The sequence below is a fragment of the Thamnophis elegans genome, chromosome 10 (assembly GCF_009769535.1).
Source record: "Thamnophis elegans isolate rThaEle1 chromosome 10, rThaEle1.pri, whole genome shotgun sequence".
Taxonomy (NCBI): Eukaryota; Metazoa; Chordata; class Lepidosauria; order Squamata; family Colubridae; genus Thamnophis; species Thamnophis elegans.
Window position 1 is genome coordinate 38,665,478 of NC_045550.1, and position 22,616 is coordinate 38,688,093.

The following is a 22,616-nucleotide window of genomic DNA, read 5'->3' on the forward strand; positions in this document are numbered from 1 at the left end:
TATGAATTTTTGCTAAGAAAAAAAGCCTTGTTTGTTTTTGGTATGTGGCATAATTGCAAGTCCTTTTATTTATACATATGGAAAAATTAATTAGGATGAAAGCTAGTTTTGATTTTTACAATGAAAAGCTGGGAATCATCATAGGGAGTACTGTATGGGCAATGAGAGGTTCTGAAAATAACATATTATACAATGTGTTTAGGAGAGAAGGGATATTTACAAAATTTCAGCAACGGGTTCTTTGCCCGGTTGCTGGGTGGGCATGGCCATGGTGGATGTGGCATAGTCAGGAGGGAGTGTTTTTATCTTCTTCATGTTCCAGAGGCTTTTCTTGAGCCTCTGGGAAGGCAAAAATTGCTTCCCCCAGACTCCAGAGGCCCTTCCGGAACTTCCAGGAGGTCCATTTTCTCTGAGCCTCCGTGTGGGCCCTGCACTTACCTTGCATCCAAAATGGGCCATGAGATTCCTGGGAGGGGCAGTGGGGCATGGCCAGCCAAGGGTGGGATTTGGAGGTTCTCCGAACCGGCCATAACATGAGCTACTGGTTGTCCTGAACCTCGACAAATTCGTAGCAACCAACCCCTGGATATTTATCAAGATTCTATTCTTCAAGAGCAAAAAACTGTTAAAATTAAAAATGGCTGAGAAAATGCAGAGGCAATAATGACACTCATGCAGTAAATCTAGCTATATTTTGAAAACTGCTGACTTACCTGCACCACCCCTGTACAGGAATCCAAAAAGATGCAGCCTTTGGGCTCTTTTGAGATCTTTTCATCTTTATAAAAGTTCATTATATACGAGTGGTCTGATAATTGTGTCAGTTGAAAATAGCGCTTTTTGAACGACTATGTGAAAATAAGAAACAGAATTGGCTGTAACACAAATTATTTCTGAACAGATGTTTAATTTATAGAAAACTGAAAATAAAACACCACTAATAATCACAAAGAAGAATAATGAATGAATGACAATGGAACTGGTCACTTTAATGTCATTTACACTGCAACAGTACGCATGCTTATTTTGAACCATCCATTGAATTTAGTACTGCTTATGTCTAGGTAAATACTCATATTTACTGAAACTGAAACAGTTTCATTAATTACATTTTGGAGCTAAGCAAACAAGTGAATATACAAAGAAAAAAATGATGATAATTAAGTCAGAGGACAGATATTAAACAATGAAAAGGAATTTGGTATTAGGCTTCTTCTGATATTTTTTTTACCAACAGAAACTAACATTGCTCTTCTTTTACAATAGAAAAAAGTATTAATTTTCTTACCCGAACTGTAATGCTATTATTTACTGTGCTATTAAAATTTCCCTTATAAAGCCAGCCAGATTTGAAAACTCCAGTTCCTCCTCCACCTCCACCGCCTTTCGAAGATGAGTGAGATGTTGTATCCTGATTGAAAGACATTAATATTCTTTGATTTTGTTTCCTGCAAGATAAAAACTCAGAACATCCTGAAATTTTTATAGCTATGCACTTTCTAATAATAGTATCACCTCTCAGAACTGTTAGATATATAATTTTCTTTAGAAAATGTGTTTCCTTTCAAAAACTGAAAATATTTTTATTTATTCAACAAATTTATATAGCTATAGAGACGTGGTAGCTCAGTGGCTAAAACACTGAGCTTGTTGATCAGAAAGGTCAACAGTTCAGTGGGTTCGAATCCCTAGCGCCGTGTAATGGAGTGAGTTTCCATTACTTGTCTCAGCTTCTGCCAGCCTAGCAGTTCGAAAGCATGTAAAAATGCAATTAGAAAAATAGGAATCAATTTTGGGGGGGAAGGTAACAGCGTTCTGTGCGCCTTCGGTATTTAGTCATGCTGGCCACATGACCACGAAGATGTCTTCGGACAGTGCTGGCTCTTCGGCTTTGAAATGGAGCACCACTACTTAGAGTCAGGAATGACTAGCACATATGTGTGAGGGGAACCTTTAGCTTTAGCTAGCTATCCATCTACCAGAACAATAACAACAAAACCTAAAACAAAAATAGATTTTAAAAAATCCACATGAAGCATATATCTATATCATCTATCTCTATCTCTATCTCTATCTCTATCTCTATCTATCTATCTATCTATCTATCTATCTATCTATCTATCTATCTACCTACCTACCTACCTACCTACCTACCTACCTACCTATCATCTATCTATCTATCTATCTATCTATCTATCTATCTATCTATCTATCTATCATCTATCTATCATCTATATATCTCATATAGTTCCATCTGGGTTTCATTAACATCCTGGGCCCAGTGTTGGACAAAAACTGGACTTTGTTGTAGGCCAAAAAGTTTTAGGTGGTTTGATTTTCCAAGGGCAGGAACTGTAGCAAAGAAGGCATACTTCCTAAGCCACATCACATGACACTGCTGGGGATCTGGACCTTCTCTACTAGATCTGAAAGCCTTTAGGAACAATAAAATGAAAGTGGACAGTCATATACTTACTTCATCCTTGTCAACATCTTCATGATCAATTTCAAAAGAATGTGAAGGAAGTTTCTCTGGTCTGTATTCATGCCTAAGGAAGAACATTTTTAGTGGTTCTGTTAATATATGTACCAAATATTTTGCTACATTATAAAGAACTATGAAGCTGTGGTGGTACAGAATGAAGTACTGAAAACTAACTCTGTCCACTCCTAGGAGTTCGATCCTGACTGGCTCAAGGTTGACTTAGGTTTCCATCCTTCTGAGGTCAGTAAAATGAGGACCCATATTGTTGGCAGTAATATGCTGGTTCTGTAAACTGCTTAGAGAGCACTGTAAAGCACTATGAAGTAGTATATAAACCTAAGTGCTACTGCTATATCACTGATTACTTACAAGAATTAAAAATGTAGAGTGAAACCCAACAAGGCACAACATATAATAGTTTAATTTCATAACACAACATAACAACATAAAAATAGAACTGCTCTACACTGGAAATGGATAACCCTTAAGTGAATCCTCTAGTTGCATCCTATAATGGATTTCTTGCATTGAGTAGGGCATGGGTTACATATATTAGTATTAAATATGTGCTTAGTGAGTATAATAAAAATAAACCATACAGAAAAAAGACTCAAAATTAGTGAGAAAATTATTATCTGAATATATTTGAAGTACTCCTCAGTTGTTTCTAGAGACATTAACAGAAGTGTTAAAAATATTTTTAAATTAGAATCCAAATGCATTTTACATTGCCTCTTAGCCCATTCTCCCTTATGTGTTGGCTGTTTCATGCCTTTCAGTTACAATGGAAATGTAAGATGCAGTGTAATAGTTATTTATAGAAAAAGGCAAACCTTTTAAACCTTTAATTCCCTAAGCAAAGCAGAACCCACCACATTAATCAGAAAACATCATACTACTTTTATGAGTGCAAATGCATTCTGCAACAGAAATGAACACTTTCATAATACTTTCCTCAAAATGACTAGATAGGGCTATAGCTAATTCACTGAAGATAACTGAGATGCAATGAACTTTTCTTCAGTTATTAAATGGGAAATTTCTAAAATTAGGGCACCCAGTCTGGAAAAACTGTCACAGAAAAATACATCGTTTAAAAATTCATTATGTAAGGGATCACCTTTTATATGACGAACTTATCTAGTTGTTAAGATCTGCAGAAGACACTTGTTTGAGGGTTTCCTCACTGTCAGATTCATCTTTCTGACACTGGGCAGAGAGTCTTCAAAGTTGCTTTCAGGCTATGGAATGCATTTAATTTGGCAATTGCATTGGGCCTCCACTTAGCTTTCACAACATATGTAATACTGCATTCCTTTTATCAGGCTTTTAACTTTGATTGAGTCTGTATTCTGTATTGTACCCTGAGTTCTTGCTGGGGTAGAAAGATGTATCATAAATTGAACAAATAAATGATATTGCAATCTATCCATTTTACAGATATCTATCATAGAGATTTAGAGGAGAAGCTAAACAAGAATTTGCTTTTCTCATCTGGGAAAATGATGTTGACTGGAGGAATAACAGCCAGAATTATTATTGGATTCCAGTTGAGATATTTGATTAAATATTTAACTAAACTATATTTCAAAGAACATGCATTACAGAATAATTTTCACTAAAGTCATGTGCCTTTAGTTAACTATTACACAAATTGGGCTAAGTATCATCAACATAACAGATCAATAGATTTGAGATCTCAGTTATGCATTTTTATTTTAGTAAATGCAAATTATGCACATTGCTTATAAAGTGGAAAATGACCCATGCTTTTTTTTCCTTATGTTTTGAAAGCATGACAGTATGGTTTATGGTTGACAATTTTATGCATTATTGAAGTGTTAATTCCTGATGCCAAAAAGACCATCTCACTAGTATTTCTGAATTATTAGAAACACTGAGTTTTGTTTAGCCTTAATTACAAGCCCCTTTAATGATAAAAATAGTATGAAAAGTTGTTTCTTCCTTTTAAAAATGCAGTTTGTTAAAAAAAAAAGTCCTAGGAGTCAGCTATTAATTGAAGTCCTATGCTGGTTGCTAAACACATGACTGCAAAGTGAACAAAATACTCTATACTTCTCAGGATAAAATATGATGCATGAATTTGGTCCTTAAAATCTATGCCAGACTTTTTGTCTCCAAATGAGCCACATCATTTATTTGCTTCCTCAAAGATGTATTTTTAGAAAAGTAGAAGCTTCCTTTCTATTAAAATATGCTTCTAAGCATAGCTGACATCTCCAAATCTATATTTCTCCCTGTGTATTTGCTAATGCAACTTGCCTCCAGATATGGAAACAATTGAATCAGCCAAGTACAGTGTTTCAAATTTCAGTTATACCACCATCATAATACAACTACCCAATTCTAGTTCATACTATTCTTGCTCATAATTCAAAACAAGGTATAATTAATATTTTTTTTAAAAAATGGAAGTATTCAAAGCTTCAAGTCTATGCTGGTCCTAGGCCAATTTTTCTCCTTGTGAAAAACAGTTTCATTTAAAGTATAGCCTTCACCTTCTAGATCAGTGCTGTCAAACTCCCAGCCTGTGGGCTGAATGCGCTGGCCATGGCCACTCCTGGTTAGCGAAGGAGAAAAAAGTCCTGATACATCACGTGATGCCACTGTGACGATGTGGATTTGACACCCCTGTTCTAGGTGAAGCTTTTGTTTTAATAAGACTCCTTATAAAGGGCTGCTGCAGGATAATAGAATTCAGAATATCCTCTTCTATACAATAGTTTATATAGAACTTTGGAAATAATTCGAAGGGTGTTTTGGAACAGGATACGAGAAAGGACTTGTCTACAACTCTTTAAAGCATCAATATTTATACCTCAGGGTTGAATTGTGGGATCTGTGAGATTTAAATAACTCTTTAAGGCAGCTGCTATCTGATTGTATTTCATTCCAGCACAATTATGCATTTATTAGAATATTAAGACATGATAATATAACATGAAATGTTTGCATAATAAGTATAAGTATAATTTTTATTGTCATTGTACTTAAATGCAACAAAATTGGTTTTAACCTCACTGATGCAAAATTATAACAGAAATGAAAAAAAGAAAGAAAAAGAAAAAAAAACTAGTGTGTTCATGGAGTGATTGTGGTTGTATTTAAAAGTCTCACAGCCCAAGGATAGAAACTGTCTTTAAACCTGTTTTTTCAGCTGGCTATACTTTGATGCCTTCTGCCTGATGGTAGAAGTGCAAAGAGACACTGACGAGGGTGTAATGTGCCCTTAGATAATTTATTGGAGACTAGAGCAATTGTTCTGGGTGACCAAGACAATTATATTTAAACTTAATATTTTAAAAGAAAAAAAAAGTGAGAAAGCATAATGTCTTACTGTGGTAGATGTCTAAAATCTCCTGAATACTGTTCATATTTGTAGTCTACAGTATGCCATTGAGAACTGTAATATTTACATGCCTAAAACAATACAGAAGAAAATATTAGATTAAGAAGGAAATCAATTAGGCTTGGTTGGGAAAAAACTTGTCTGTATACAGGTGACAAACGTACATTTATATGCATCTGTTGCCAATATAAGCATTTTGTAGATAACTTTGTAGTATTTTGGTATGCAATTTATAGACCTCAGAACTGAATGGTAACATTAGGCAAAATAAAAACAATTCAAAAAGGTAATTGTGTTTCAATCCTGGGAAGCACATATGAGATTAGATCACTGAACAACATAGCTTAAAGAGGTTTTGCAGATACAATTTTGATCAAACAAGCATAGAATCATTAGTTGTTGCAATGCCTAACACAGCTTTGTTTTATGAAAAAAAAACTTCTAAGCTTTTTCTTATATTTTCAAAAGCATATTGTCTTTGTTTACCTAATACTACATATTATTTCTGTGACTAATATTTACATTCCACTGAAAGCAATGATAAAACTCCAGTTTTGCTTATAATATGTATTGTGCCTATAATGCAGTTCAGTTGCAATTTAACTGTCATATTTTCTCCCACATAAAAATTACTCAGTTCTACATCACCCCAGAGGTTTGTTTTCCAGAGTATGAATTTGTTTTTTGAGCCTCTTGAAATCTCTTGTTGGTGTATTAAAGCATCAATCAAATATAAATCTGTAGCTCATTGCAAATCCCTAAAGCAGGCTTGCTCATGATCAGGAAAACTGGAGCTTCTGCCACACATTTTGTATTTAAATGCTATGGAGAATATAGTATGTCGATAAAGACAACCATCTCATTTGTCGACATTCGTTTAAAGAAGTAATTTTTATGTTTTCTTTTGCAATTTATGCAAAAAAAACCCACTATAGTACTTAAATAATGAGGTAACAAGGAGACCAAATTTTGTGGTATGCTAAGTAGGTACACTATTATCTAATTATATATGTGGCTGCATCAAGTACAAACTAATGAGGAGTAATACATTCCAATATTGGTTTGCTGGGATTTTCTTTCTTTCTAAGAAGTGCAATGCGAGTTTAATAAAATGCAATAGGACCAGCCTTTTCAACGGTGATTGGCAGAAAAAGAACATTTTTATCTCAGTTTGTCAAAGGTTTGGGTTACATAGTATATGTACATTTGATTATCAGTAACATGTACTATCTGAGCCTGTGAGAAAGCTCATTCAGTGAGTTAGATCTGGAATAGAACAGAACCCACATTTTTTTCATTCTCTAGTAGGCGACAGACAAAAAGCACATTATTAAAGAAATAGGCAATTTTCTCCTTCTTTCGCTCTCTCTTTTGCTGCTATGTCTGCCACTGCTGTTATATATGAGACAATGTCACAGTTATGCAAAAGTAGGGAACCAACATAGACTTAATTCTCAATTATATCCTTGCCTGCTTCAGTATTTGTAAACTGATTCAAAACTGGCATGTACAATGTATCAGTTCTTATACACTAGTAGAAGGAATTGCATTCATAGAAGTTGCACAGCTTGTATATGCAAAATAAAAAGAACACTCCAACAATATTAACTGCCTGACTTAAACTTTAAAAAGTATGAAAAATTTGGATTGTTCTGCCATAATGTGCGCAAAATGTCTCAGGAAATCTGTTCCTGCCCATCTACTTAATTAGAAACTAGAGAAAGTTACAAATCCTAGAAATATAAATAGACAAATTGCTTATCCCACTTAGCACCCTATCGACATTTATAAAATATAATAAGTATAAAGTTGATGTGAGTTGTTATTCTAGACTTAGATGGAAAAGGCCACTGGTTCTGAAATTCCCTTTGATATTTTTCTGGCATATATCAACCAGGAGATACTGGGAGAGGAAAAACACCCTACAGATAAATACTGGAAGCACAAATCAAGAACAGAAATAAAACTAATTATCTTTTTCATATAGAAACAACTGTGTTCCTCCACAGATGTGTTAGATTTAATTCTCTAGACAAAATTGGGTCACTCTAGGCGTCAAATTAGTCCAAGGGTACCAGGTTAGGGATACAAAAAGAAAAACATGTTACAATGGCATATTTGGCTCTATTAACAGCATGTGATCACATGCTCACACTCGAAGCCCATGTGAAAGAAATAGCAACAGCAGACTAGGTCACAAGGTAGGGCTATCAGATCTAGACTGCAAAGATCAGGATGAAGACAGCTTGTCAACAAACAATGAGAGATCTCTAAACAATATTTCTTATCTGCCATCTAGTATTGGTTGGGGGTTTGTTTTCAGATGAATTAATCCTATCAGATGGTTATTTCTACTTCTCTACAAAAGCAGCTCTGTGCTTCATTGATTTCTCTGTCAGCTTTTTGGTCATTGGGATGTGTTTTTTCTCTCCCTGACAGGAGAAGATTGGCCAAATCTATCAACCTTATGGTTGATAGATTTGGAGGTAGATGGTGTGGTATATCTTCTTTACTTTTTCCTCCCTTTTGCTCTTTTTATGTGCTACACTACCACTTGGGTTTATGCAACCAGTTTTTCAAGGGCGAAGGATGACACAAGGAAAGATTCCATGTTTTTCAGAAAAAGATTAATAAATTCATTATATACAAAAAGAAAACAAATTCTATAGCAGAGAACCCTAAATATTATTTTTTATGAAATAATGTCTTCATTTCAATGTGTTTAATTCACAAATTAAACAAATGTAGTTGATGAGTGATGGAGAATTTGATATAAAGTGAATTAAGCAGCAAGGTTCCAGCTCAAATTCCAGACTTAAAGGTAGAAACATTTAACATTTAATATGCAAGACCCAAAGAGAAGAACATTTCCTTTAAACTGACATTCAATTTAATAAAAGATTCAACCATTGGCTATCATGGAGAAACATCAGAGACCTGCTGTTTCTTTATTTTTTGGCAAATTGGATGGAAATAATGAGAACTGTAAACAACACTAACTCTTTCAACTGGTTAACCTCACAGATTAGAAATCACTACAATAACATTTCAAGTATCTCCCCCAAAACATGATTAAGGCAGAAAGAGAAGGGATGTGGGATTTGCAGTACAGCAGGCTCCAAATTGCCCATCATCACAGAGATATTGTGATGAACCAAGGCAGGAAGTTTATTTCTCTAACTTAAAAATAATATCTTTCAAAACCAATTTAAAAGTAAGCTCTCACTAGATTTTGCAGAGTCTACTACTCTCTGACTAACTTTTCTAAGGTTTTACTGACAAGATTAGTCTTTCTGTCTATGAACCAACATATGCTGTTTGTACAATGCCACTTAATTTAAATATTTCAATTTAATTTAATTGCAGTTTTAATTTGCATGACTTCATTTTAGAGCATTTCTTCTGTTTTTTGCTGAGGTATCGCATCCCTTTTTGAGATTACCTGGAATCTGGGAGAGGGGACTATAGCCTCAATACCAAACATATAAGATGTGGCTTATTCTTTTCTTTACGAGATGGCAAGGTGTACTTAGCATAGAATGTTTGGCAAGAAATGTTAATACTATTTCTATTATAAATAGGGGAGAGATTTTGTTTCAGAACTAGGAGGAAAATCAAAGTAGACAGAATAAAATAAAATAAGGAAATATATAGCTTATCTTGGAAATATGAAATAAGATATATGGAATAATTAAAATAATGGAATATTTTATTATGAGGAGAATATACTAGGAAGAGTGATGAAACTCAGAATACCCTCATTCTGAACTTTGGCAATTATGGTCATCATATAAAAGGCAAGAAAATCCACATACAACTAAAATTTTGTGCTGAGGCATAGCTTTGTGCTGGCTATATAGATAAAAGACCTGACGATGATACGTGGAATATGTGCCTTACAGTTTAAGCAGATACTTTAAATACTATATCCTGGCATAATTCCATTAATTCCCACTGAAATCATAATTCCCTTAACCATTGCATCAGTTTGCAATATTTTCCAAATAAAAAAAATGTGTCGATTCTACTTTGAAATGAATCTGTACTCCAAGAAAGACAGTGAAGCCAGAACTGGCCTTGCTACTATGCTGAGCATCAGTTTTTGAAGTTTTCAAGGTCCTGATCATTCTCTGAAGATCACAGCTAGAAACAGGATACTTTGTCAAAGTCAGCGCTTGCTAACTCAGGAGTTCAGCAAAACCAGGAAAACAGCTTCCATGAGTGTACAAAAGTCATGATGTGTGAAGTTCTTCTATTGAACTTTGATTTGAGGGTCTTAATGACAACATTCTATTTAAGAGAGACTCCTCAATAAAGTTAAGTCAGACCACTATTTTAAGATATGCACATGGTAAAAATGCTTTTTGCTTCAATGAGAGAAAAAGCAGGAGGCAATATATAGCCTACAACTGAGATGGTGAACCTATGGCATGCATGCCTGAAGTGGCACATGGAGCCATATGGCCTGGCACGCATGTCGCCTGTTCCTCTTCCAGGTTTCTGGCACACATGCGCAAGCGACGATTAGCTGGCCTGTGTGCTTGCAGCAGTGCTGGAAACTGGAAGAACTGGTCTTCCGTTTTCCAGCATGAACATGCATGCCGGCCAGCTGATTGGTGTGTGCGCATGTGCAATAGTAACTGGAAGGCTTGCTGGTTAGCGTGCATTCACATACATTTTCTGGCATGCTCATGCACCCTGGGCAGCTCCTCTTCCGGGTCACGGCCCAGATGAGTGTGTGCAAAGTGCTCCCTTTTCAGCACTCGGTGCCAAAAAGGTTCACCATCACTGGCCTATAAGCTTCTGAAACATGCCTGGCCAGTGAATAGCACATGAATGGCTAGTTCAGAGTTCTCTCAGTTGGTGACTATTGACCCTCTCCCACCAGGCCAATGCATTAACCATTATTGTTAGTATTATTCATATTGCTAATCATAAAGCAGTATTTATTAAATTATTTTCATAAAATACATGTTTGAATAATGTGAAACCTCATGAAGGGATCATGAGCTGAGGAATTGGTGGACTCCTGGTCTAGCTCAGCAATAAGCATGGTAATATTGCTTCTCTCCAACCCATACAATAATTTATCTCAGTTACTGTCCAGTACAATTGGGACCAGAATTTCCATTGCTAAACAATGTGGTCGTTAAGTGAGTTGTGCCTGATTTTATAACATTTTTTGCCACAGTTCTTAACCAAATCACTGCACTTGGTAAGTGAATCATGTGGCTGTTAATCCAGTGAATCTAGATCCCCTCCCTCCATTGACTTTGCTTGTCGGAAGCTGGCTGGGAAGATCGCAAATGGTGATCATATGACCGAGGGACACTGCAACCATCATAAATATGTACAGATTGTCAAGCACCCAAATTTTAATCATGTGACATGAGTATGCTGTGATGGTCATAAGTGCAAGGACCAGATTAAGTCATTTTTTTAGTGTTGTTGGACAGCATTGTTTTATTCCATAAAATACTCTACCTGTTGATTCAGAACACTAAAATACTCTCATTGATGCCATTCTTTATTTTCCCTTGACTATAAAATCATGAATTTAACTCTAGGTTTCATTAATAATCTTTAATTAATTTAAACTGATCTTATTATTCATGAATCAATATGATTGTCTTGTGTAAGTGCAAACTTACAAAGAACATTTCCTGGAAACTATATTTATGCTGTTATCAAAATAAGTTCTTGAAGATAGGAAATACTCAATGAAAACTGCTCCACAATCTTAAAGATAGAGTTATCGTATATATACTCAAACATAACAGACTTCATTATGGAAGCTTGCACTGGGAGTCCACATATCAAGGATGAATGATATTAATCATCTAAGAATATCCCATCTGCTGTCTGATGTTTATTTCCTAAATTTTATAACACTATAAAAATCAGCAGTATTAAAAAATCTGATTGTTGTAAGGATGATTATCACAGTCTGCAAAACATAACAACCCCTCCTCCCCCAATAATTAGAACTAGAATAAGATAATGATTCAGAATTTGTGCTCCTTTTAATTTACCTTGCAGTTTTCGTTCCTTTTCCCATATAGCATAGGTCCGTAAAGCCAGAAAGATTGAGAACTCTGCATTAGTGCAGAGAAAACACCCTGTACATGAAAAAATTAAAAGAAGCTTTCCCCTTTATCTCCAACAATATTAACTTTTTTTGTTGTGTCTTAAAATACACCTCAATACTTCTTCGTTCTTGAACTCAAGTGAACCCATATCTAAATCTTCAATTCTCCCGATTAATCAGCAAAAGGCCACTTAAAGTTAAGAGATACAAGAACCTAAATATTTATATCTCCATTTCCATTTAAGCAAATTCTTTCAGAACCCCAGAACCATCTATACCTGTAGATGGAATCTTGCCAAACTAAAGCACACTGCTATCTTCATAAGCCTATATTCAGAGAACTGTTAGGGGGGCTGTCTTCATCCTCTTTCTCTCAGGCAAATTATCTGAATTGAGCTGTCACTTACTTCTCTGGAATGGACCCTCTCCCTCCTGTGTATCCAGACTAGTACAATCCACCACAAATTCCCCCTGATCTCTCTCTTCAAATAATTCAAATACAATCCCAATTATGAATTAAACTTTGTGCAAAATAACCTTGAAAACTGATTCATTATACTCAATTAAATATTTCAAAAAAATAACCATCATCACTGGTCTGATATATTCTTCTGTCCAAAGACAAACCAAACACAAACAATACAAGTATCTAACAAGAACAGCAAGGTGCTGACACAACCATGTGTCAAATACATATCTAGGAAGAACTACAGAACAATTGCCAAGTAACAGATACAACATAGCATTAATGTCTGAATAGCTGAAAAACAATACCTGGAAGGTGGGGAAAAGATCATGATGTTGAAAGTTACAACACTGTATTGTTTTTTAAAATAAATATCCTGAAAAAATGTATATTCAAGATTAAGTAGAGTAAAGAATGATAACTTTACCTCTTTCACAAATAAATATTCTGCCTTTTGTTCTGCATCTACAGGAACTGATGAGTACAGTGTTCTTATTTCCCAGGGAATTGTGGCTATCTAATGAGAAGTCAACAAAGAGAGAAAAAAGTTCACACCTGAGCATCAAAGAATGATAAATAACACAGGTAATCAAATGGGACAGGGGTGTCAAACTCAAGGCCCATGGGCCTGATCCGGCCCATGGGGTGCTTAAATGTGGCCTGGAGGGCCAGCCTGGAAATATCAAAGGACGGGCCCTCAGTTCCTGTGCTCATTGCCCCCATGGCCCATTTTCAGCCTCTCTGGCCTCCTGCAGCACTCTGCTGGCCAAAAACAGGCCACATGGAGGCCTTGCATGGTCTCTGCATGACCCGTTTTTGGCCAGCAATGTGCTTCTGGAAGCTGGGGAGGCTGATAATGGGCTATGCAGTGGCCCCATGGGCTGTCCACATGGCCCATTTTTGGCTGTCAGAGTGCTGCAGGAGGTGTCCATCCCATCTCTTCCCCCCACTCCCCGCCCTCAGCCTGCGGAAAAGAACTACAATGCTGATCTGGCCCTCAAAGAAATCCAGTTTGACACCCCTGAAATAGAGTAATTAAAGATTGAATTCATCTAAATGGTTACTAAGGAATTTGGATGCAAAACATATTTTCAACAATCACAGATAAATCATACATCAATTGTCATCCCATTTTCAGGAATGTTCTGCAGGCAGAAAGGTAGGCTCTCTATTGGAATAATACATAAGAAATAATTCTGCATCTGGGTTTTTTTTGGGGGGGGGATTATTTGAAATAAGTGAGTTTTGCAATACCCACAAAGTGCCTTTCCCTGATAGACAAAAAAGTGGAAAAAATGTACCCAACAGACATATTGTTGTGCATCCAGCTTTTGGAAGTGTACCACCTCTAATACATCCTGAATAGTCAAGGAATAAGAATGACAGTAATGCATAGATACCTGTGCGAACAAACCAGTTTTTTCCCACTGATAGACAAACCTTTTTAGAAATAATGTAGTAAAATCTGACTTTATATTACCTTAGTGAAACATATAGTATCCAAATTATTGTAGTAAATTGCTTTAAATGGAATAATGGCAAGATATAAATATTTTAAGAATATCAATGTTTGAGATATTTTTAAAAGAAAATTTCAGCATAATCAGTTGCATATAAGAGAGTTTTGGTAATACTGATTCCTTTTTATTTCTGCTCATAAACCTAGTTAAGAATCGAGGACTATTATTATGTTTCTAAAAAGATACCTTTCAGAGAAGGGTAACTTTTATCAAAAGAAGCACAAAGGCTGAATTTTTGCTTCAGTTTTGACAGAGTAAATTAGATGGGTTAATAGCCTCAAATTAGCTTAGCTGGGAAATGAAGTTTTCTTTTTAACTGTCAATGCAATGGTTGTTTTGCCAGTTTAACATACATTTAATGGAAAAATAAATTCTATAACCCTGGAAACAACTGCTGTTTTTTTTAACTTCCTGCTGAAGTTGAATCTGTAATGGAATTACTTTAAATACATTTCTTTACACATATATTTCAAGTTGTGATACAGAAGCACTTACGATTTATTCATAGTAACAGTAAAATATTGTTAAAAGCAAATCTGATACAATTAAGAGACAGGACTGCAAACCATTTTTCATAATGTCAAACCTTGTACATAAATATATATATACTGAGATTTATACACATACATTAACATGTGAATATCTCTACCCATACAATTTGAAAGAGATTATTATAATCTTCAGGAAAGCCAGATGGACATTCTATTTATTTTAAACATTTGGATCTGCTAGGGAAAATGCTACCTTTGATTGAAAAATCTGAGGAGGAAATTGGAAAACCTTTTTAGTTTCAGAGTGTTGTGTCATCTGTTACAATAAAGTGAATTACACAATTTGCTCTCTGTCCTGTGTGTTTCCTAATGCATCACTATAATTTCATTTTTGTTTTGCAAGACCAATGGTTGTTGTATTTACATTAAGAGATTGTTGCAAACATCCTTTGTCTACCTCATTATATGTAAAGATTATTACACATATTCTTTTTTCATAGCTCGAAGGCAATCCAGGAATGGAGAAAACTGTCTTAGAAGAAATAACTTCCTCAAGGGTAAGAAAACATGAAAAGGCAAGAAGATTCCATGTGCTCATTTTAAAATTTTGTTCCTTTGCCGAATTGAAAATGGGTTGGTGGAGACATATCTGATACCATCAGTTTAGCTTCCCAATTGCTAAAACACTTCTGTTCATATGGAGATTAACATTTACCAATGAAAAACTGCTGAAATGAAATCATGGAGATAACAGTCAAAGTAATAGTTAAATTATTTCCAGAATGGCATTATCAATTAAAGAAAAGCATGCAACACTGTATTTAATTCAAGAATTCTTTTATTGGTATTGTATTCAGGAATCATTATAATTAGGTAACTACTGCAAAAGTGCTTTGGACCAATGTTGCAGTTATATGGGGCAGAATCTGGGAACCACCAAGGAGCGGATGGAAATGTTTTCTATTGTTCTTTTTCTTATATAATTATTCTTACCAATGCTAAAGCTAAACTGAGGGTAAGACAAGAAGCAATGGTGGAAACTAATCAAGGAGAGAAGCAACTTAGAACTAAGGATAAATTTCCTGACAATTAGAACAATTAATCAATGGAACAACTTGCCTCCAGAAGTTGTAAATGATCCAGCACTGGAATTTTTTAAGATGAGGTTGGATAACCATTTGTCTGAAGTGGTGTAGGGTTTCCTGTTTAAGCAGGGGGTTGGACTAGAAGACCTCCAAGGTCCCTTCCAACTCTGTTATTTTACTCTAAGCTGAATATTGGCACTAAAGGAAAGTGTTAACCACAAGTATTAGAGAAGCCAGCTGCAAAACTTGCCAAACTTGCAGCATCACAGTAAAAAATTAAACAGAACCAAACGACATGCTGCATGTGATGATGGCTTTTCCCCCCTCTTTTTTGTGTTTTTTCCTTTTTTTTCCTTTTTTTTAAAAATCCTAGGTTATTGTGGTGTCTATTAAATATATAACAGAGAGATACGGGGTGTGTGTATGGGGGGAAACGTAGTAGGGATGGATTGCTACAGACAGGGGAGTAAGAAATGATACGAAATCAAAATCTATTAAATGAAACAACGAATGTATAAGAATGATAAAGGTTAAAACACCTGTAATCAAATGACATACTGCATGGGATGATGGGCTTTGTTTTCTTTTTTTTTGTGTGGGTTTTTTCCCCTCTGCCTTTCTTTTTCTATTGTTATGTGATTATGTTGTCTATGTAACAAAAATAAAAAAAAATTCCTATAAAAAAAAATGTGTCCCTAAGTTACCAAAGGAAAGAGTCTGATGAGTCTTTCACAAACTCGGTTTATCTGGAGCAGGGCTGTCAAACTCAAGCCCAGATCCAGCCTGCGTGGTGCTTAGTTCTGGCCCCCGGGGCTGCCCTGGAAACAGTGAAGAAGTGTTATATGGTGCCTACCAGGGAAAACAGAGCTCAGGAGGGCTGCACATGGCCCTCCTGAGCTCTGTTTTCCTTGGCACAGGGTTGCAGGAGGCTGGCGCAGCTGAAAACGGAGCTCGGGAGTCTGTTTTCTCTTGGAGAGCATTCGGGTCATCACAGATGCCCCCGACACAAGTGTTGTCAAGCTGGCCATGCCCACCCTGGCCACACCCACCCCAGGCCCCCAAGGTCACACAATCCTGATGCAGCCCTCAATGAAATCAAGTTTGACACCCCTGCTCTAGCCAGGGAGATAACCTTGGAGACATGAGGAAGAAACAATGCTTTGAGACCAAGAAACAGAAGGAAATGTGAGAAATAAGACTGACTTCTCTTTAATTCATTAGAGTATAGAGCAGTGGTGTCTACCCCGCTGGCCAGAGAATTCTGGAAGTTGAAGTCCACAAGTCTTAAAAGTTACTAAGGTTGGACACCCCTGGTATAGAGGGAAGGAGGGAGGGATGGTAAAATTTGATCAGGCTTTCTAGATCTATTACTGAAGCCTATGGCAATACAGTGGATTCCAGCCAACTTGTAGAATCTGTTTCATGATCTGGCCTATCCTGATGGAGTAACATCAACCTTGAAAGCTTCTTAGTTTTCTACAGTTTCATGCCTATTTCAGTACTATTGAATTTAAAAGTTAAAAGTACAGGAAAAGAAACTATTGTGTTTGATTTGGCCAAATCAATCCTCTTTTTACCTAAAGCAGGGTATCTTGTTTTTTTTTTAAAAAAAAGGAAACTGAGCTGAGCACAATACTGTCTCACGTGGTGCAAGGCATAAAAACTAGAACATCTTGACAAAGTTTTAGCTTTGTTAGTAAACACCAATCACTCACTGAAAAGTCATCTTCAGGGAACAAAAAGAGGTCTTTCAGACGATCATTTTCAACATTCTTCTCAATATCTGCAATTACTGTTTCATAATCCAAAGGTTCCAGAAGTTTGGGTTTCTCCTGCTGAGGAGACAAAACACACAAAAAAGACTTAACTTGTATAATTCCTTTGTATTTCTTTTTGGATCTGGGGCTCCATTTCTATTATCCTTTCACGCAACAGTTGCTATGTACAAGTTGGTATAGTGAAGCTGAAAATATAGCCAGATGGATTTGGCTGCTCAAAATGTTCATTATCGGTCTGATTATTTCCTGATGAGGAGACCTGGTAAGTAATATGCATTATGCAGGTAATATCAAATCATACTACATTGCCACATTAACCTATTCTTTATGCCGAGAAACATACCCACATTTCTTTTAAAGGGACTGAATAACTACATGCAATTATCTTCTAAATGAATTTGATGCCAAATGGTGTGTTTTAATTTCAGTTGTTTCCATGAGCTTTGTGCTGATTCATCCCCATTACTCTCTTATGCTTAGCCACATTTTAAATTCAAGTCGTTTGCTAGAAACAAAAGTACTATTGCTCTGTTTAACTTGGCATTCATCCTTGTCTCTGTCAGGATAAACTATTTGGCAGTCAACCCCATACTTTCCCCAGTAAAGAGCTGGATTATACCTTTTTCAGCCATCAGGAAAATACTATTATTGCTGAAAGGCATTATGAACCCTCTAAAAAGCACTCAAAAGAAACAGCCAAAGAAAAGGTAAAATTGCACATTCTTTGATATGCTACATAAAAAGAGAGGCTGTATTGCTTGCTGACTATGTATATCTACAGAAAGACAAAAGGAATCTTATTAGTAACTTGGGTGGAGAAACAGGAACAAAGACGAAAACTGAATGTAGATGTATAGCATTGAAAAACCAATGACTTCTTGCAAGGTGAAAAGAAGGACATTAACTATTCACCTTTATGAATTATTATTAGATAACAATAATGTATAAACAATTTTTTTTCTAAATATTTTTTCAGGGAGATAGAGTTATAGAAATACAGATAGAGATAGGAAGAAAGAAAAAGAGACAAAGAGAAAGAAAAAAAGAGGGAGAGAGAGGGAGAGATGATAGTTAGGTGGGTAGGTAGATTGATTGATTGATTTATCTGCAAACAAATGTACAGATATATCGCATCCAAGCACTGCCACAACGTCTTCTTGAAATCCCCTTTTCTTAAATTCCTTCAGATCTTTATTGAAAAGATAATGTTTGAATATCTTTTCAACATCAGTACCTGGCTCTGGGATGCAATGTCTGGCAGGCAGGAAAAAGGGACTGCAGTAAGAAGAGACCTGAGTAACCCTGCTTTAATTATGCTAGGTACAGACTAACCTGTTGTTTTATCAGGTTTTCAAATCCCATTACTCTATTAGCAATAAATAAACCTTTCCAGAAATGCAAGTGGCTCTTGTTTCCTGAGCTCACCAGCCTTGCAGGGCTCAACAGACCCAATGTTATATCACCATGATATCTCAGGATTTGGAGTATTTCATTTTAGACATACTCCTGATATAATGTAATTGGTGACAAAATATATTAAATAAATCAGGTTTTGAAACTTCATTTGAATAATATCTGAACATCTGAACAAAAACACATTTAATTTCTTTTAAGTAGTAAAGGGAAATGAAAGTATTTTATTTTTAAATTGAACTCTTAAAATTCTGCCATTTCTTGACTTGCTTTAATATAACTAAAATGTGAACAAAGTGAGAAAAAACACTGCTCTTTAAAAGGTAAATTATATACACCCACACCACTTTGATCATAGCTTCATATGGAGCTTCAGAAACATATTTGTAATTAAAGAAACATAATTTCTTTCTTAAGTTGTCATGTTTGAATTTTATGATGGGAAAAAAGGAGCTGGTTTCTGCTGTCCTAGTCACAGTATTCTAAATTGCTAAGAGTTTATCATTCTTAATATTGAAGGTTCAGTACTATTTTTTTGCATGAGCAATGGTTTCAAATCTGATAAATTCAGTCTCAAATGAATTTCATTTTACATTTTTTAGAGGGACTTTTCTCAAATATATGGTTAGAATTTTTTGTTGTTATTTTTAGTGGGGAGTTTCATTTTTACTCCAAGAGATTTCTCAGAATAGCTGACAGAAATGTCACAAAGTTTGAGTTAGTCCATTCTCCCTTGCAAGGCTTGCTGGGAGATTTATAACGTTTTGGGCTAATTAAAGTTTTAACAGTCACAGGATTATCTTTCCCAAATGTAATTATCCTGGAAATGAACCTACAAGGCAATGACTAAAGGATGCAGGACAGAGTTTTTTTTTAAAAATGCTAATTTTTTTAAAAAGCCTAATAAATTATGCTAGCTAGGTACAAATAAAGATGGGATTATAAAAAGAGGTATTTAATATTTCTTCTCTTACCTTCTTTTCTTTTACAGACCATTAATTTTTTTAACAATGGTACAACATGCAAAATTTCTGATTCATTTTCATTAGCTAGGATGAACATAGCATGCACCTGGCCAGAATTAGTGCCAGAATTGGGAATACTTAGAAATTACAGCTGTAGAATATCTAAAAAATTGTTTAAATCCTGTATCTGGTAATAACATTCAGTGATGTGCCAGGTGTCATAAGTCAACAATAAAATATGGCATGTAATTTCTGTATCTTGAGGGATGTCATGACACACAATGCATCAGTTTTTTCTCCTTGGGGGGGGTGTTGTTTGTATCCCATCTTTATTATTTTTATAAATAATTCAAGGCAGTGAACATACTTAATACTCCTTCCTTCTCTTATTCTCCCCATAATAACAATTCTGTATGGTGGTTGGCTGGAGGGGCAATGACTGGCCCAAAGTCATCCAGCTGGTTAAGGCAGGCTTTGAACTCACTGTCTCCTGGTTTTCAGCCTAGTGCCTTAACTACTGTAGCATGTTGATTAGCAAATAACATCACCTCCTAAAAATGTAACTTGTTTCATTTGGTAGCAATCCTATTTCTTCCAGCAATGACTAAAAATACCCTCGTAATTGATTTCACAAAACAATCACAGTGCCTGAGGTTTCAGTATCTGACTGCATAGTTAAAGCATTGTCAGATGTACTGTTAAGTTGGTAACAGTTCTTTAAGGGTTCAACGCATAATGCTGAAGAGTGCAAACTAGATCTTTTTTCCATCTCTCTTATCACACACTTATTCTACACTTTTGGTGTTGAACCCTTGGAAAGATTTTTGAAACTTCAGTATATTAGGAAATTTGTTGAAATTTAAGAACAGTACTACAGGCTATGAGAAAAATGATATAAGCAAATCCAAGTAGCAGTTCACTGTCTTATATTGCAATGTAGTAACATTGACGTGAGTACCATGCATATTTTCTTTTCAAGATTTTTGTTTTTAACGTGTCAGGAAGTGGTGACCTCCTACAAATATATTCAGCAGTTAGTGGGTAGCTGAAATATTAGAAAACTATTTTCCTGCTTCATTGGAGATTCTATAGTCCTGTGCTAATGCTAAACAAAGATATTTTCTCCAAGATAGAAACTGGCTGGGCAATCATGTAAGTACAACCACAATGTCTTAGGCAAATTTTAATATTGATTGCTTTGTTATCACTTGTCTTTCAGGCATCCTAGAATATTAATCAAAAGCGGAATATTTGGGAAGAAGGACACACTAGTTGATGGGATTCATCATAAAAGAATACATAAAAGAGAAATAGCCATACGGCCCATTATTCTACACAGATCCAGATTCAAATGCTATGAATTAGTGTCGAGGAACCTTTCATGAAACTATAAACAGTGACAGTAAATAGTGACAATTACGTTTGATATATCAGGGATCTGAGTCAGAGACTGGTTGACACAATTTTATAGGTCATGATTTGGTTAACCATGGTTTGTCACATAACCCACAATTGCTAGATTCAGAGAACAAATTAAACATATTTAATTTAGGAACTAAACTTAGCTCGTTTCTATGCCTTGAGAAATCTCACTAACTTCAAGCTTACATAAATGAAAGCTTGTTATGTAAATGAAAAGAAGTTCTTGATAGTTCCACTAGGTCTGGATGTAATCTAGTGATTGAAGGAAACTGCATTCCATGTATACCAAGTTCTGGTATATTTTCATCATCCGCAGCGGATTGTCAAAATTTATGAAATTGAACTTCAACAACAGGTAAGACTCAGGATTAGAACCAATTAATCTAAAACAAGTATCCAAAAATGGGTTTAGCTGCTAATAAGCAGTCAATTCACAAATTAAACTGAGGAAAAAATGGCACAGAATGAAAGATGACTTCCAATTCCAAATGCCGCCTACCTAGTATCCATGGGAGAAAAAATTGAGGAAGAAATGAACAGTGTCAACATAGAAAACTCTAAAATTTAAGTAAAATGAAGTGTGGTTTACTGAAGTTTTGCTTTAGGATGTATTTTATGTCCTGGTGCAGATTTGTTTCTGTTGTGATGCAAAGTAGGCCCCTTTTCTGAATGTTCAGGTTTAATGAAAGTACATCTTTAACCCAGAACTCCCAAATTCTCTCCTGCAACCTACATATTTTCTGTAATTTAGAATCATGTATGTTAGTGTTTTTTCAATTTTTATGGACTTCAACTACCAGAACTGACTGGGAAATGTTGGGAGTTGAAATCCACACTAATGTAAATTGCCAAATTTGTTAAAAAAAAAAAAAACACCAACCGCCTGATGTACAACAATGATGTTTCATGAGATTACAGCAACATTGGCTCTGTAACATATTGTTAAAATAATGATGAAACACTGAGAATCTGCAAATCTCTAGTTATATATTACAGACAGAAAGCAAAATAGACTCATTGGAAAATTCTAAGGAATGAAAAAATTTGGCCTCTAGCATTGAAATTTAATATCAGAGGAAGTACTTTATAATTATGAATATTTAAAAGTCCTTGTAGCAATGCAGTAGCAAGCCATTGGTTGGCAGCTGTACATATTTTCTATTCAGACATAACTGATTAGATACACAGACACAGAGAGTATCTGTGTGATTTGTGTGTAATATGTTTGCAGAGACAGCAACTTAAAACAAGGTATTGAAGTAGACAAAAAACAGGAAACGTAAATACAGTAAAAATGCAAAAGTGTTGAAAGTGGATAAACAGTAATTTGAGCCCTGAAAGATAAAATATTGATAGAAAAATTGTTCCTGTGAACAGGGAGACATAACCTAGATTACACTTGGTAGATGTTTGTCTTGAAAGGGCTTGACAATATGCAGTATATAATACTGGGGCTGTGCATAGTGGTCAGAAAATGTTCTTTGCAATGTGTAGGAGCACAAAAGGAGCATCTCTTCAAAGTGTTGAAGCAGT

At 35.4% G+C, this 22,616-nt stretch overlaps 1 protein-coding gene across 5 annotated transcripts in view; it reads right to left on the minus strand.

The window, feature by feature from the left end:
* Positions 1-22,616, minus strand: part of DOCK10 (dedicator of cytokinesis 10) — a 111,086-nt gene that overhangs the window by 81,806 nt on the left and 6,664 nt on the right. For all 5 annotated transcript variants that reach the window (XM_032225590.1, XM_032225594.1, XM_032225592.1 and 2 more), the window contains exons 2-7: positions 17,221-17,340; positions 12,837-12,926; positions 5,844-5,926; positions 2,477-2,549; positions 1,289-1,411; positions 714-848 (exon numbers count right to left, since the gene is read on the minus strand). In XM_032225590.1, coding sequence (XP_032081481.1) covers positions 714-848; positions 1,289-1,411; positions 2,477-2,549; positions 5,844-5,926; positions 12,837-12,926; positions 17,221-17,340 — 624 coding nt within the window. The remainder of the gene's footprint in view (positions 1-713; positions 849-1,288; positions 1,412-2,476; positions 2,550-5,843; positions 5,927-12,836; positions 12,927-17,220; positions 17,341-22,616) is intronic.